Raw genomic sequence first — 15,750 nt, forward strand, 5'->3', positions numbered from 1 at the left:
CAAACACAAACACAAACGCAAACAAAACACTTACACAGCAACTTACACACATTCTCTCTCTCACACACACTTATGTTTTATGTTTGACAAGCCATTTTCAGAAATAACCAACTTTACTATTTCCCCACTCTTTCTCTGTAAACCCACCTCCATCTCTGTCTCAAAAACTCCATTTTTTCTTCAGAAAATGATTTTGACTACATGGGTTTGTTTCTCTTTGGGTTCATCAAGCAAGAATCTTGTTAGCTAAAACTCACTCAAATCTTCAAAACCAAAATGGGTCTCTTCTTGTTTTTCTCCTTTGAAAACCTACTTACATTTTCTTGAAACCTTAAGTTTTCCCACCTCCAAAAAAGATTCCTTTTTTCACACCAACCCATCACATTTCCACTAAAAATCTGTAAAAAAAAAAAAATCATTCTTTTATACTTTAGAAAAAATGGGGTGTGTTGCTACAAAGTTGGAAGAAGAAGAAGAAGTGGTGAGCATTTGTAGAGAAAGAAAACAGTTGTTGAAGTTAGCTGTGGAAAAAAGGTACAGTCTTGCAGAGGCTCATTTTAGATATTGTCAATCAGTTTATGGTGTTTCAGCTGCTATAAAACTGTTTGTTGCTAGGCACTCTTCATCTTCTTCACCTTTTCTCATCACTCTTCCACCACCCTCCCCCCCTAAAGAAAACAAGCTTGTCTCAAACCCTTTGTTTCTCCAACAAAAAAACACTTGTCAAAAGAGTAAAGATGATTCCAATGCATGTGGTGCTTCTTGTTGTTCTTGCTCATCTTCTTCTTCTTCAGAAGAAGAAGATGAAGAGAGAGAAAGTAAGTTCAAGAGTGAGAGAGAACAAGAACAAGAAGAGGGTGGTTGTGGGTATTATTATATGGATATGGGTTCAAGTATGCCACCACCAGAGGTGGAGTTCGGGTGGGATTTTTTTGACCCATTTGTGACAATGAGGCCGGAGGTTATGAGAGGGTATAACCGTTATTCCGATGATGATTTGAGGGTAGTTAGGGAAGAAGAAGGGATACCAGAGCTTGAAGAGGAAGTGGAAGAAGTGAAAAACAAGGTGGTGAGTAGTGAAGAAGAAGAGAAGAAGAAAGAGGAGGAAAGTTGTGAGAGTGAAACAACAGTGGGTTGTGCTAATGTGAGCCAGGGGGAGGCTCAAAAGGGTTTAACAGTCATAGATACACCTGAAAGAGGGAGAGAGTTGTTGGAAACATTGAAAGATATTGAAGACTATTTTATTAGGATTTATCATTCTGGGAAAGGTGTATCCAAGATGTTGGAATCTAACAGGATCCAGTTACAATCAGGCTTGGAAGAAATTAAAGGTAGGGGCTTTTTGGTCATTTTGCATATCTCACACACACATACACTTCATAACTTGATTTGTGTTTTGATCATGTGGGGAGCAGATCTTTCCAACAAAAAAAGGTCAAAGCTTTGGTTAAGGGAATCAGTATAAAATCTTTTTAAAATAACAAAAATGATCTTATTTGGACATGATCTAAGTCATATAAATAGCAAAATCTACAACTGAAGAAAAACTTTTAGGACTATAAAAGTATTGAATTCTGGTTGTAGAAAGTGTTTGGTTTGACTGTGGAAAGTTAAATGTTTAAAGGCAGGGGCTTTTTGGTCATTTCAGGCATGCAATAGATGAGTCCAGTCAAGTACATAGAGTTCATTTGTGAGGTTAAATCATCAACTCTGAAAAAGTTTGTGGTTCATGTTAGTTTCTCATCATGGCAAAGGTCAAAGCTTTAGTCAACAGACATATATATAAACTCAATGAATAACATTATAACATTTTTTAAAGATTATCCAGTTAACTTATCTTATACTAAGATTGTTCAAACCCCCAACCCCTGAAATTATTTGGAGCTATGGAATACTAAAAGAGCCTTAATTGAGTTCTAATTTGAGTAATGTTTTGTTTGACTATCTAAAGTCAAATGTGAAATTTTCATCTATGTTTGTTTTTCGCATGCTTTCTTTTTTACAGTTTTTGTTGTCCCATTAGACTGGAAGGTATGGTGAGCCTCATCCCCAAGGGGATGGGCCGCCACGTAGACCGCCACGTAAGCTGGTGTGAGGATGGGCCTAAAGGGGATGGACCTAGGGGGTGGGGGATGAGCCCCTTTATGTATATATATGTATGTATCTATAGGTGTGTGTGTGGGAGTGAGGCCCGGCGTGGGCGGCTGATTGCGGATGAAGAGGACGCCACAGGGGCGGCGACGGTGCGGGGGGTGGCATTGCTGGGGCGGCGGCAAGGGGATGGGCCTGGGGCCGTCCCCCATACCGTCCGGTCTTAGTATCCGAGTAAAAACTTAAAGAGCCCTCACTTTAAGAATTTCATTGTGTGGGTCCCTATTGCATACAGAAGATAAATGGTCCAAATGACCACAGTAGCCCTCACTTAAAAGGCATTAAATCCATGAGAATTTCAAGATTCCCTGCATTGTATACATCAATTGAATTTACATTTTGTCATACTTTATCAAATATCACTATCACTCTCCATTTTTATTCTTGTTTGTGTAATTACTCCATTTGTTTAATAAAACTAGACACATGTTGACTTTGAGAGTCAAAGTTAACATTTTTACTTTCAAGAAACTAAACTTGCCTTGCCTTGCAATGCTGCAGAAAATTCAACTAAGCTAATTCAAGCAATCGCGTCACGGTCAACATCTTACCGTTCAACAACATGTAAGAGTCTTGTCGCATCAAACTCTAAAACGCCTTGCGCATGGACGGAATTCAATAATGATCTCTTTGATGATGGAGGGGGGATGAACGCAGGAAGCCATTCGTTAACGTTAGGAAGACTCTATGCTTGGGAAAAGAAGTTATATGAAGAAGTTAAGGTAATTACTGTCAATCTTTTGTAATTAACTTTCTTGCAAATGACATGTAGTTTGACTTCTTTGGTCAAAGAGAATAAAGTTTTGGTGTCTAAATTGATACATAAATAAAAATATAACCCAAGTCAACCTATTTATCGGTAAATATGTTGACATTTATGCCCATGTGTTTGTACTTAAATAGTTAATGAGACATTTGCATGATTCTTAGGCTGGAGACCACACTCGGAAATTATACGAGCGAAAATGCAGCCAGCTGAGGAACCAAGATGTCAAGGGGAACGAGGGAGGCACAATAGACAAAACACGCGCTGCGGTTAAAGATTTGTACAGTCGGATCTTGGTTGCCATTCGAAGTGCAGAATCAATTTCAGAAAGAATTGAGAAACTCAGAGATGAAGAGTTGCAGCCTCAAATCATTGAACTCTTACACGGGTAAGCATCAAATACTGCAATAAATACTTGTACACATCAGCATTCTTGTGCATTCTCGACTTTTACCGTACACAATAACAGTGGTAACTGGTAAATTATAACCCATGTCATGTGTATTGTGCAGCATGATGAACATGTGGAAGGTTATGTTGGAATCACATGAAATTCAAAACAAAATCATGTCTGAAGTCAAACTGTTTACATGTCCAACATACGGGAAATTCTCAAACAACACGCACCGTCTCGCAACCCTGCAGCTGGAGGCTGAATTTCAGAACTGGCGGACATGTTTCCGAGACTATCTCACCGCACAAAAACAATACGTCGGAGCTCTTTACAGTTGGCTATCAAAGTTCATAGTTCCAGAAGTCGAATTCTACTCAAAAAGTAGGAACACATCTCAACCTTTTCAGACAACAAACGGGCCCCCCTTGCTCATGATTTGTCAAGATTGGTTCAACTTTATGGACAAACTGCCAGACAGATCGGTTTATGTTGCCATGAGAAGCTTCTCAAAGGATTTACACTCTTTATGGATTCAACAAGGAAAAGAGCAAGACCAAAAGCGAAAAGTTGATAGCTTGTCGAAAGAACTCGACCGCAAGATTCTTGCTTTTCAGAAAACTGAAAACCGAGTCTTTGAAACCAAGCTCCCGAGTCTCGAGCTTTGTGAGCTCGAGGTTGACCAAAAAGCAGATTACTTGAAACAAAGAAAAGAGTATTTAGACGAGTTAAGAGCAAAAGTGGAACTGGAAAGAGGAAAACATCAAAGTTGTATGCAAGAAACTCAAAGGATCACGTTAAACGGATTCCAAACAGGGTTTTGTCGGGTTTTCGAGGCGTCAATAGAGTTCTCAAAAGGGTCACTAAAGATGTACAGTGATCTTGTTGGCATTCGCGAGAACCCTGAAAAGGTTGACAACTCGTCTTATATCCAAGAAGATGGGAGCAGCAGATGACAAACTACAAAGCAAAGTTAATTTGTGTTTTTTTAGGATTCTTGAGGTAGCGGTGTTAGTTATTTGTTGTGATTGTTGTACATTAGATCGTGATTTGTGTTCGAAGCTTCTCGCTGAGACGTGAATACGCGTAGATGATGGGTTGGATTTGATTAATCAAGAAGTGGCTTTTTATCTTCTTGTGGGTAGATTTGATTATTAGGGTGATTGGTGTTTGTGCTCACAATTTTGTTGATTAGAACTGAAATTTCACTATTTCTTGCAAATCTTTATTGGTAACAAGTTCCAATAAGTTTGTATAGAAAGGTGGATTTTCTAGTGGGCTATTGGTTTGTAAAGTAGCAATCTCTGCTTTGTTGATGGAGCAGGGGTTCTATTGTTGAGTGGTTTAATGCATTTTATTGTTTGTTTTAAAAGTGACCACTATTCTAGAGTTCTTGAGCTTGAGTGTATCGGTCAGAACTCGGTTCCTATTCTAGCTAATTTTTGGTTTCGGTCTTGGTCTTATATCAGTAACCAAAGCACCGAAACCGACAGCCCAATACCCGAAATGAACTCACCGGTGTACGTGGTCCTAGGTTTTGAGATTCACATGCATCTCGGTTTCGGGTCAGTTTGTTTCGTTGCTCATCCCTTATTTTTATGGGTTGATGTTTCGTATTATCAGTTTTAAAACTGGCATTGGTCAAGAAATATTTAACCAAAATCTGAATTCTATTATGTTTCGATAGTTACCCTAGAAAATATTTACAGTAACGCACACACAAGCGGACCAAAGGTACCAGTGCCGTCTCCGAGAAACCACGAAACGTTTTGGGCCCTTGGCCAGTACAAAATTAATTGGGCCCATATAATTTAAACCCAATATTCATATATAAAAAGACCATAATGAAAAAAAAAACAAAAATATTGTACCAAAATGAAAAACAAATTACCTACTTAAGCGAATCGTGCAACTCTACTGAACTTTTTGAACGCAAGGCTCTCGATTAAGTCTTCATAATCCATAGTATCTAATAAGTCGTTTTCAATAGATGTTTCGTATGAATGGAATCAAAATCAATATATATGAATGAGTATACATGACAACTTTGACAAGTTAAACAAAACATAAAATATCAATATATACCTCAATTTTGGCCGATTACAACCCGAAAACCACTCAAGAGCAGATAATAGTTCAAATATATGGATTTTTTAACATGTATAATCTATCTATACTATATAATAAAAGAAACCTATTGAGGGACACGTGTCATTCATTGAAGACATCTACTTTTAGTTTTTCCGTCTTGATATATCTGTTTTAATAATTAAATAATAATTATTATGATGAAACTTCTTTTATATATCCTATATTTCAAGTTCATATTTATCTATCTATATATTTATATATCTTTTAATTATAAATACCCAATGCTATTCACATAAAAAAAAAGCGTAAGTAACTAAGGAATTAAAAACTTAAAATAATCAAATTTTCATAACTTCAAACCTAATTTCGGATATTTTCAACTCATCTAAAATTTATCAGTAACTTTTTATGTAGGTAATTTTTAAGCTTCTAGGGGTTTTAAAATCTTATATTGTCAATTTTTCCCCTTAGTTATTGGTAAATTTTAGCTACTTAATATTATTTAGTTTAATACTTAATTGTAAATAATTATTATATAGTGTATATAATGATATGTATAATATTCACTTTTTAATAAAATAATATCAAATAAAATTACAAATATAAAATCATTAATTTTACTAATATACTATGTTAAAAGTTATAAGTTTATTAGAGATAATTAAATCATCGAAAATAATAAGAGTAAATTTGTATATTATAAATAAAAAGTAGGTGTCTATAAAAAAGAAGTAATAATTTGGGTAAAATGAAATTAAAATTGTAGCTGTTATATGATACCTTAGGTAATATAAACAATGTATACCAAGTATATCCATTAATTTTTTTTAAATATAATTTTCTTATTATTTGGTATGTAAGATCATATGTATTCAACCTGTGTAATACACGAGGGTTTTTAAATTAACTTTTTTTTCATTATTTGGTAAAAAATATTATATTTATTCAACCTATGTAATACACATGATTTAAAGATACAACTTTTTTATTATTTGGTATATAAAATTGCATTTAATGAACCCGTATAATACATATGGTTCTTATTGATTTAACTTTTTATTATTTAACATATAAAATTACATTTATTTAACTCGTGCAATAAATGAGGTTTTTAAAGGTATTTTTTTTATTATTTACTATATAAAATTCATTTATTCAACCCGTGTAACACACGAGATTATAACCTAGTATACTATATAAATTTAAAAAAAGACTTCGGGCCCTCGCCCTTCCTAATAATCGGCCATGAAAGGTACCATAAACATATGTGAGAACTTGCGAAACCACCTTGAAACACAACACAAATATCACAAAAAAATATAATCGAAGTTTTATTTGTTATAAATAATTATCTTACAAAATATAATCAAATGGGCCGTGGTTCGGTTAGCATGTTTAGCTTGTTAAATTAATTAGGTTGACCCGTCAACATTTTTTATTAAACACGTCGACCCACTAACCTGTTACAACCCATTTATTTGAACCCACTAACAATTCAACCTGTCAACCCAATAAGATTTACACAGCTTAAATACATATATTTTTCATTTTAAACAATATAAGAGATGTAAATAGAAAAAGGCACGGAACTCGACCAAAAAACCAAAGCCGGGTATTGAAAAAAACCGTGTATGGCGTACCCGGTTTTACACCCGACTCTACCCACCGGTTATATATGAGTTTCATACGCTATGGTTTAAAACCAATTCCAACCCGGTTATACCCAACTTGAATCGGTCAAAACCCGTAATGGAAAAAGCCCATCACTTCATCTCAAAAACCCAATTCCATACATACTACTAACCATACTTAACCAGTTTCAACCCAAAACCTGGTATGGCCCAATACACAATTTGTGCACCGGATAATACAGTTGGGCTTCTCCGTTGTCACTACATAAAGCCCAGCCCAATAATTTCACTAAAGGAAAAAGTACCTCCCGGCGGCGGGTCAAACGACAACTCCGTCATCTAAAACCCTAACCTTAACCCTAACCCTAACCCTAACCAAAACCTTCAACCAATGGCCGGAGGTCGATTCCGCGAGCTCTTAAACAAATACGGCAAGGTCGCTCTCGGCGTCCACCTCTCCGTATCCGCCGCAAGCATCACCGGCCTCTACATCGCCATTAAAAACAACCTCGACGTTGAATCGGCGTTAGAAAAGGTCCGATTTAAGCAGCTGGAATCGATCCTCGAAAAAGTCGGTATGGCTGGACCTAAAGAAGAAGAATCAGATGCTGATATTTCAAATCCGAAATCGAAGCAGAGGAATCGGACGGCGGAGCTGGTGGCGTCGAGCGGCGGAGCGTTGGCGCTGGCGGTTCTGTGTAATAAGGCTCTGTTTCCGGTTAGGGTTCCGATTACGATTGCGGTTACTCCGCCGGTTGCTAGGTTTTTGGCCAGGAGACAGATTATTAAAAGCTGATTATTATATTTTGTTTATTTATGATTAAATGTTATGAGATTTGTGAATTATTGTTGTTAGATGTTAAAGTTGAGTGTTTTTGTATAATATGAATAATGATGAATGCAAGATGAATTTGTGTTTAGTGATGGCACTCAAGAATGAGTTTTTTTTTTTTTTTTTTTTTTTTTTTTTCATTTTTGTGCTTATTTTATTATGTGACTTGATACATGGTGGTGAATCAAATTATTAAATTCATTGACAATGCCATTAGGCCGTTCGGAGTGGAGTTGGCAAAGGGCTTCGGCATCTATCGATGACCAATGCTCAAATGTTTTACCGGTTTGGGGGGTGAGGGATTACCGAATCTGGGTGAGGGAGGAGAGGGGAGAGAGTGGAGGGTGTGTGGTGGGGTCCATGCCATCTCAATCAATCACACATTTTTCATTTTTTTAAATAGTTTACCAATTCATGAAGTGTCTAATCATTGCCAACACTTTTGAGCATAGTTTACCACTTTGATATATCACACTCTCATTGGTTGATTTTAAAGTTTACCACTTTCAAATGTCTAGCCACTCCCTACACTTGTGGTTTCTTTTTTTATATGTGATAATCTTTTTTATCAATTTGATCACTATAGTTAGTTCAAATGGTTCATGTTTTTTACTTGCTTCTTTGGATGGTTGTTTTATAGGTTCCATGATATACACCTTGTTCATGTTTTCACTCATTACTTTCTTTTGCTACCTCTTATCGTAAAACCAAGATTCTTCTTTGGTTTAGGATCAAATGAGTCATCATGATTCATCATCATATGCTAGCTCATGCTTTCAAAGGACATGTTCTTGGTGCTTTCAAAGGACATGTTCTTGGTGTTATGATCAGATACCATCAACCTTAGGGTGTCAAATTTATGTTTTCTAAGGCCAAGGAGTGTGGGAATCAGGGGAGGAAAGGGGAGATGAGGTGGCGGGTCGGCGCCGAGGGGAACACCCCCTCCCCCTCTCTCTTCAATTTTGGTGTATTTGGTGAAATATCACCCATCTCCTCGATTCGATTTTTTGATCGTCGGACCATTTTGACTGTTACAAATGATCATATTAATAAAAAAGGTAACTTTATAAAATAGTAATCAAGTTTCTAATTTGTTTTAATAAAGTCACTCAAATTTTTTTTGTCTCTTAAAAATCACTAAAGTTTGATTTAGTGTTCTAATCTTGTGTGACTAGTAGGTTATCAGGTTAACTCTATTTATGTTAATTTTTAATTATTATGTGAATTTTATATTTACCTCTTTACCCTTTAAAAAAAGCAATGAAAAAGGAAAGAAAAACAAAAACAGAACATAACAGTAACAAAAAAACAAATGTCCCACTCTTCACAACCTGTTATCCGGCAACTTGGAACATCGGCGACATATGACTCGTCTCCGTCAACTTGGACCTTTCTTCTTCACGAGGAATACATCACGTCTCCTCTATCTTCCACCTCTTCTTGTAAACGGTCCATCGCGAGTGATCCAGTTCATCGGAGCATTTGGTCGTGGCGGTACGGTGCTCCATTAACGGCCAAAATCCCGCCGAAGCTTTTCTAAAGGGACGAAGAAAACTAAATGTGGTATATAAGAGGCGTTTTAAATGGTTGAGTAGTTGATCAAAAAGTGAGAGTATTCATCGGAATCTATGGTTGTGAAATTGAATTGGATATGTGAAATCGATTTGGGTCCATGAAATCGATTTGGATGGAAGACACAACAAGGTTGGGACGGGGTTCGGAGATGGAGGCGGAGGCGGAGGCAAGCGGGATCTATTTGTCGGAAGTATGTATAGAAGAATAGCCGGAATTTGGGGACCCCTTCTTGTTGAAAACGATTGTAATACCAGGAGGAAGAAAATTGAAGGATGAGATTCAATAAATATTTTTTGCCTTTTTTAATTAAGAGGGTACAAAAGTAAATTACAAAATCCGAATAAGTATTAAAAATTAAAATAAATAGTTGTAACCTGGTAACCTGCTAATTACGTAAGATTAGAATAGCAAATAAAACTTGAGTGACCTTAACGATATAAAAAAAAGATATAGTGACTTTAGTGAAACACTAGTGAAACTTAGTTACTATTCTATAGAGTTTTCCCTTAATAAAAAGTAAAAGTTCCTAAATAATTTATAAATACCGTTTATTACGTTTGGGGATTTTAGTCAAACATCAAATCCGTAGCAACTTCAAATCCAACAACAACAACAACTAGCCATGCAATTGCAATCACAAATGCCACGGGTTCAAGCGTTACACGAACCCGAGCACGATTGCGTTTCTTTAGGCGTAGAAGATGATGTTAAGCCCGAAACGCAACCATAAAGCACGAGAAACAAGAAAGGAAAAAAACGTACACAAGGAGAAAAACGAACATAAGAGGACACAAGCGGAAAGAGACCAAGCATTCCTTGGACGCAAAGCGAGTTGGAAGTGGTTGCATGAACGTGGTGCAATGTTTCTATCGATCCGATTAAAGGTATATATTTTTTATACCGTTACGTATTTTCAATTATTTTATTTTATTTTAAAATAAGGTATTAAAAACATTGTATTTTATTTTAAAATAGTAAACTGCTAAAATTGTTCCTGGGGTTTGCCTACTTTTGCCAGATCCATCCAAAAATACTTTTTCTCACCAAGAAATAAAATAAAATAACAAATTTATTAAACCATAATCAGATTACAATACATAAATAAGAAGAGAACAAAACTGAAACAAAATAAAATACAAAATCTAAATAAAAACCGTGAACAGATGTAACACCTCGGAAAAATGTATCAAATCATATGGCAACACGTGTCCGGAAACCCTCCAACTAGTCCAGATTTGTTGGAGGAGACAGACACAGTTGTTATATTTGGAATATGGATAATAGTTGAGGGATCATAATGGAAAAATGCCCAAAATTCATATTATGACGGTCCCTTACGGACCGCAAGCCCAAACACCTTACGGTCCGTAAGAGTTTAAAATTTTTGGGCGCCGGCAGACCGTAAGCCATCACCCTTACAGTCCGTAAGGGTGTTGCTGACATCAGACTTTGAGTTATCAGCTGCAGCTTGCTCCTTCTGCCACATAACCCGCGATTGTGCCACCCTTCCTTCTCCTTGAGACACCTGGGGTGCCACTAACCCTCCTTAACACCCAAGGGAACACTTGGCATCAATTGGGAGCTTCAATCCTTGTATAAATAGGTGAACTTAGAACCATTTTCAAGTGCACCTCTCAGTTTCTTTCTATCTATCCTTTGGAGCAGCTTCTGGACCAAGAAGCCTCCTTCTCTGAAGTCTAATATTTCCCTTGAACACTTATAAGTCTTCTCTCTTAATCTTTTTCCATTATTAGGCTAGTTATTAGCCGAAAGTCAAACAAATTGACTTTTGCTTTGACTTTCGGTTCTGACTATTTCGGTCAAGTAAAAGTTCGAATCTAACTTTGCAACGTGATCGTAATAATGAAGGTGTTAATCCGTTGTGATTACACCCTCTGATAATCACGTTAAGTAGGCGAAATGACGAGTCAACATATTTAAAATAGAAAGTCAAAAACGCAGATTTTTGCAAATTTCGATATATGAATTCTAAATATCAAAACCCAAAGTTTTAACATCATAATAGTTTATATAACATATTAGGACATGTTTAATTATGTCCAAGTCCAACTCGTCATTTCCAGTTTAGAGCTCGTTTCTTAGTTGAAAGTTAAACAGTTTGACTTCTGCTTTGACTTTCGATTCTGACCCATTTGGTCAAACTTAGGACCCGATTAGGACTTGTTATATGACCACAATATTATAGGGAATAACCCTCTGAGGTTATACCTTCTGGTCATGTCGTTTGATGGGTTTATTGACAAGTCAACATTATATAGTTTAAAATGCCAAAAATACCCTTATGGCATAGGATTGGTTTTAAAACCAATAAAACATATTATATGACTTTGAAACTGACTTTATAACATTATGAAATACGTTTTGGCATAACAGACTCATCATAGACCCATTCGATCGCCCGATATCGTATATACACGTTGGATGGAATTCACAATACCTTCCATGTATCACAACTATGGAAGTGCCTTGCAGATGAAACGGCAGATGTGCCACTCGACGACATTGAAGTGGATGAATAGATGAATTACATTGAACGACCGTTAGCTATTAAAGATTATAAAGTAACACACCTCCGCAACAAGGATATTAGTACGGAAAGTAACACACCGTTGCAGTTAATAAATAATAATTAAAATAGTACGGAAATTGCCGGTTTGTTGCCAGTTGTCACACTTTAGGATACGGTGTGCTGTGGGGAGGCAGTCCGTGAATAGTAACGATGAACAGTAGCGTGAATAGTCACGATGAACAGTAGCGTAATTGTAATTGCTGGAAGGTGGCTGCTGATTAGGGTTAGGCTCTGATACCAAGATAAACTTGGTATAATTGTATATTGATTGTGTTATGATTGTGATTACAATGAGATAACATATAGGATATATATATAGACTAGGATTACAAAGATTAGGGCCGGCTATAATCAACTTAGGGCCGGGCCAATCGCAAGTATATCTGTAACTTAAAATATAAACAAATATCAAACCGCCATAAATGTTGGATGATCCATTCTATTGACAAAAGCAGTGTTGCAAAAGTCGCTAGGCGGTCCTAAGTCGGACGACTGAGGAGTTGGGAGTAATCGAAGTACTCGGAGAGTACTCGGGGAGTACGCGGACATGATAAATATAAAGAAAATTAATTGGTGTATATTATATATATGTTAAAAGAAGCATAATTCATGTCAAAATAAGTATAATTTAAAATGAAACATGTTTGAAGTTCAAATCTCACCGAGTATAAGGCCGAGTAGTCCGAGTAGAAGGCCAAGGAGGCCGAGTAGTCCGAGTACAAGGCTATGTAGGCCAAGTACAAGTCCGAATTATTCTGAATACAATGCCGGCTAGTCTGAGTACAAGGTCGAATAGTCCGAGTACAGGCCGAGTAGGCCGATTTTTGTCACACCCCAACCGATGGCGGAATCATCGGGGCACGGCACTGAGCGAAACAGATTGTCCAGAAGTTTCCACAACAACTATTAATACAAATTCAGTTTAAAATTATACGTCCCATACCGTATCCCGAATAAATAACAAGTTATTACAGATAACATCCAAACAATTAATCCTGTTCTGACAACTCAGATTCAAATTAAACATAAATGTTGTTCAAATGCCCCTAAAGACCCAGACTGACAAGATCTACAAACAACTATGCACTAGAAGCTTGTTCTTGACAGACAACTATTTGTTGGGGGCCTCTAGAGACTTATTCTAGCTTCACTTCCCTAGCAAGCAAATACCTTAAACACCTGTCACATACGTTAAAATAAAGTCAATACATGAAATGTAAAGGTGAGCATACAAGTTTGATAATAGCATATAGAGTTCAAATAGTTTACGCATAACCAGCACGTACACAGAGGGAAATGATGCATGTTAATTATCGACATGGACCTATCGATACCAACGACTACGGGTTGACTGTCCGAGACAGTTCGCAATACATGATTACCACCGTAATCCATGCAAGTAATTGTCCTTAACAACCCCCGTGTGAACGAGTGCTGAGTCCAAACTATAGTACTACGTTGCTAAGGCAGGTAGACAACATTCCACGTGTAAACATAACAACAAGCATACATTTAGTCACGTAATACATGCAATCGGTTAGCGTTCAAATAGTTTGAATAGTGTGTTCGGTTGTGATTTTGATAAGTAACGTATGTAGCACCCAAAAGTGCTAAAATAAAAAGGGTTCGAGTATACTCACAGTGGTTGGTTATGGATTGAAGGGAGCGCTGGGAGTAGGGTTAGCCTGAATAGTTCGATAGCACAACAATGAGTAACGCGGAAATGCAAACAAGTGTAATGGATGGAATAGTCTGGTCGATCGAATAGCAGGTTCGATCGAACGGGCTGTTCGATCGGCTTGAAAGTCCGTTTGAACAGTCTTGTTCGATCGGCCGGTAGGCTCGATCGGCTGGTCCATTCGAGTGGATTGTTTCTTCCTCTGATGTGTTTGTGTATGATGATTTGAACTTTTGAAGTTTTCGTTGTAGTATTTGAGAACACTGAGGTGTTCTTACCTTTCAGGTCGATCAATCGAACTGTCTGTTCGATCGGCCGGCTTAACCAATCGGTTAGGAACTTCAGAAGTGGTTCTCAGCAGAATGTCACTCGATCGAACAGCCTGTTCGATCGGCTGGCATTCCATACTACGAACGAGTTGCAAAATCGATTAAGTGTTGAAGCATAGTATCTCATGATCCGAAGAGTAATGTTTACCAATCGAGTGGCGTATTCGATCGGACATCACTTCGTCAATAGCATACTTCTTGGAATTTGAAAAGTGTGGAACCATGTGCTAGCCGATCGGCTGGCCCGGCCGATCAGCTGGTATGTTCGATCGACTGGGCTGTTCGTTCGAACAGCCTAGCCGTTCGGCCAGCAATTCTGACCTTGTCGGCCTTTCGTCTAACACTTGGCTGTTTGATTATTTGTCATGCTTTTAAGGCATTTTGACAGCGAGTTAAACCGTAGAACGTGGGTTCTTACTTGTTGCACCGGTTCGGACAGGAATCACCCAAGTCCGGCCGGTGAACTGTTCGGAACGGTAGTTTGATGTTTAACCCGAAATCGGTGAACCTTGTAGATAGTATCCGAATCTTGAACCTTTTAACCGTTAGAATGATTAGTTAGTTGGTTCGAGCTCCGTTTCTATCGGTTTTTATGGTTTTGAGTGTAAAATGTTGAAGAAAAGTTGGAAATCCTTCCATGAAAATGTTAAGATTCTTACGAATCCTAGTTTGTTTATGTGGAAATCGGTCAGATCTAAGCTATTCATGGTTGAATGAGGCCAAAGTATGATGTTCTTCAAGAACACTATGATGACATCACCCAAGAACACTTAGATCTTGGTGATTTCACGGTTAGTAATCAAGTTTTGAAAGATAGAAAGGTGTAGAATCATGTAATGATAAAAAACGTATAAGAATTAGAGTGAAAACTTACCGGAGTTGAGAGAAATCTGAGAAAAGGTGAAGAACAAGGCTGGTTCGGTCAGAGCTTTCCAAAAATAGAAAGGGTAATAATGACGGGGCTATTTATAGGCCTCCCAAAGAGGAAAGTGTCAACCGATCGGCCAGGATCTCCGATCGGCTGGCCTGCTCGATCGGCCAGGAAAGTGCTGGCCGATCGGCTGGCCTGTTCGATCAGGATGCTTCCTGTTCGATCAGCACCCCTTTTCGAATGTTTTGCGACGGTTTTCGATATTTCTATTTCGATAGACGATGATACGAATACGATAGAGTTCCTAGTCAAATTACTTTCAGTCCCAACTACTATATCTAACCACACAAAACATAAAGTAAACATGCACAAGTAACACATAAGGCACACACACACGTAAGTATTACCACACCAGTTTCGCATAGTTCGAGCCTCGAGTTCGATTGATTGATTTGATTAACTTGATTGTTGATTGATTAACTTTATCGCATTGTTACTTCCTATTATTCACAGTCGTAAATCGGTCGCATTGATTAAACACTCGATCATTTCATTTAGACAATACTTACTCCACATAATACCAATAAAACACAAAATCGACTAATTACAGTCAAAGAAGTTAAAGTTGACTTAGACTTTGACTTTGACTTTGACATTCGAAAACACGGGGTGTTACAGCCTCCCCTTGTTTAGGGAATTTCGTCCCGAAATTAGGCTCGAAGCTGCACATCACTGTGAGTCATTTTACCAATTTGATGCTTCAGATCTATTTAAACAATTGCGGGTACTTGACCTTTATGTCGCTTTCGAGTTCCCAAGTGAACCCCGCGCCTCGCTTGCCTTCC

At 37.5% G+C, this 15,750-nt stretch overlaps 2 protein-coding genes across 2 annotated transcripts; both read left to right on the forward strand.

Annotated features, from left to right (window-relative positions):
- The first annotated feature begins 21 nt into the window (after nucleotides 1–21).
- LOC110885569 (protein ALTERED PHOSPHATE STARVATION RESPONSE 1) lies at nucleotides 22–4,441 on the forward strand. Its single transcript, XM_022133267.2, has 4 exons — nucleotides 22–1,331; nucleotides 2,653–2,873; nucleotides 3,082–3,305; nucleotides 3,430–4,441. Exons 1-4 carry the CDS (start codon nucleotides 440–442, stop codon nucleotides 4,262–4,264), a joined length of 2,172 nt encoding a protein of 723 aa, XP_021988959.1. The 5' UTR covers nucleotides 22–439; the 3' UTR covers nucleotides 4,265–4,441.
- Nucleotides 4,442–7,321: 2,880 nt separating this feature from the next.
- Nucleotides 7,322–7,959, forward strand: LOC110885570. Its single transcript, XM_022133268.2, has one exon. The coding sequence runs from the start codon at nucleotides 7,422–7,424 to the stop codon at nucleotides 7,824–7,826; it is 405 nt and encodes a 134-aa protein (XP_021988960.1). The 5' UTR covers nucleotides 7,322–7,421; the 3' UTR covers nucleotides 7,827–7,959.
- The last annotated feature ends 7,791 nt before the right edge of the window (nucleotides 7,960–15,750 follow it).

Source organism: Helianthus annuus, chromosome 10, assembly GCF_002127325.2.
Source record: "Helianthus annuus cultivar XRQ/B chromosome 10, HanXRQr2.0-SUNRISE, whole genome shotgun sequence".
Classification (NCBI taxonomy): Eukaryota; Viridiplantae; Streptophyta; class Magnoliopsida; order Asterales; family Asteraceae; genus Helianthus; species Helianthus annuus.

What these genes read in the sequence shown, in the direction of transcription:
- LOC110885569 (XM_022133267.2), top strand. Translation starts at nt 440, where the DNA reads ATGGGGTGTGTTGCTACAAAGTTGGAAGAAGAAGAAGAAGTGGTGAGC. An exon ending in AGGCTTGGAAGAAATTAAAG is followed by an intron (nt 1,332 to 2,652) that starts GTAGGGGCTTTT and finishes GCAATGCTGCAG; the next exon opens with AAAATTCAACTAAGCTAATT. An exon ending in ATCATTGAACTCTTACACGG is followed by an intron (nt 3,306 to 3,429) that starts GTAAGCATCAAA and finishes TGTATTGTGCAG; the next exon opens with CATGATGAACATGTGGAAGG.
- LOC110885570 (XM_022133268.2), top strand. Translation starts at nt 7,422, where the DNA reads ATGGCCGGAGGTCGATTCCGCGAGCTCTTAAACAAATACGGCAAGGTC.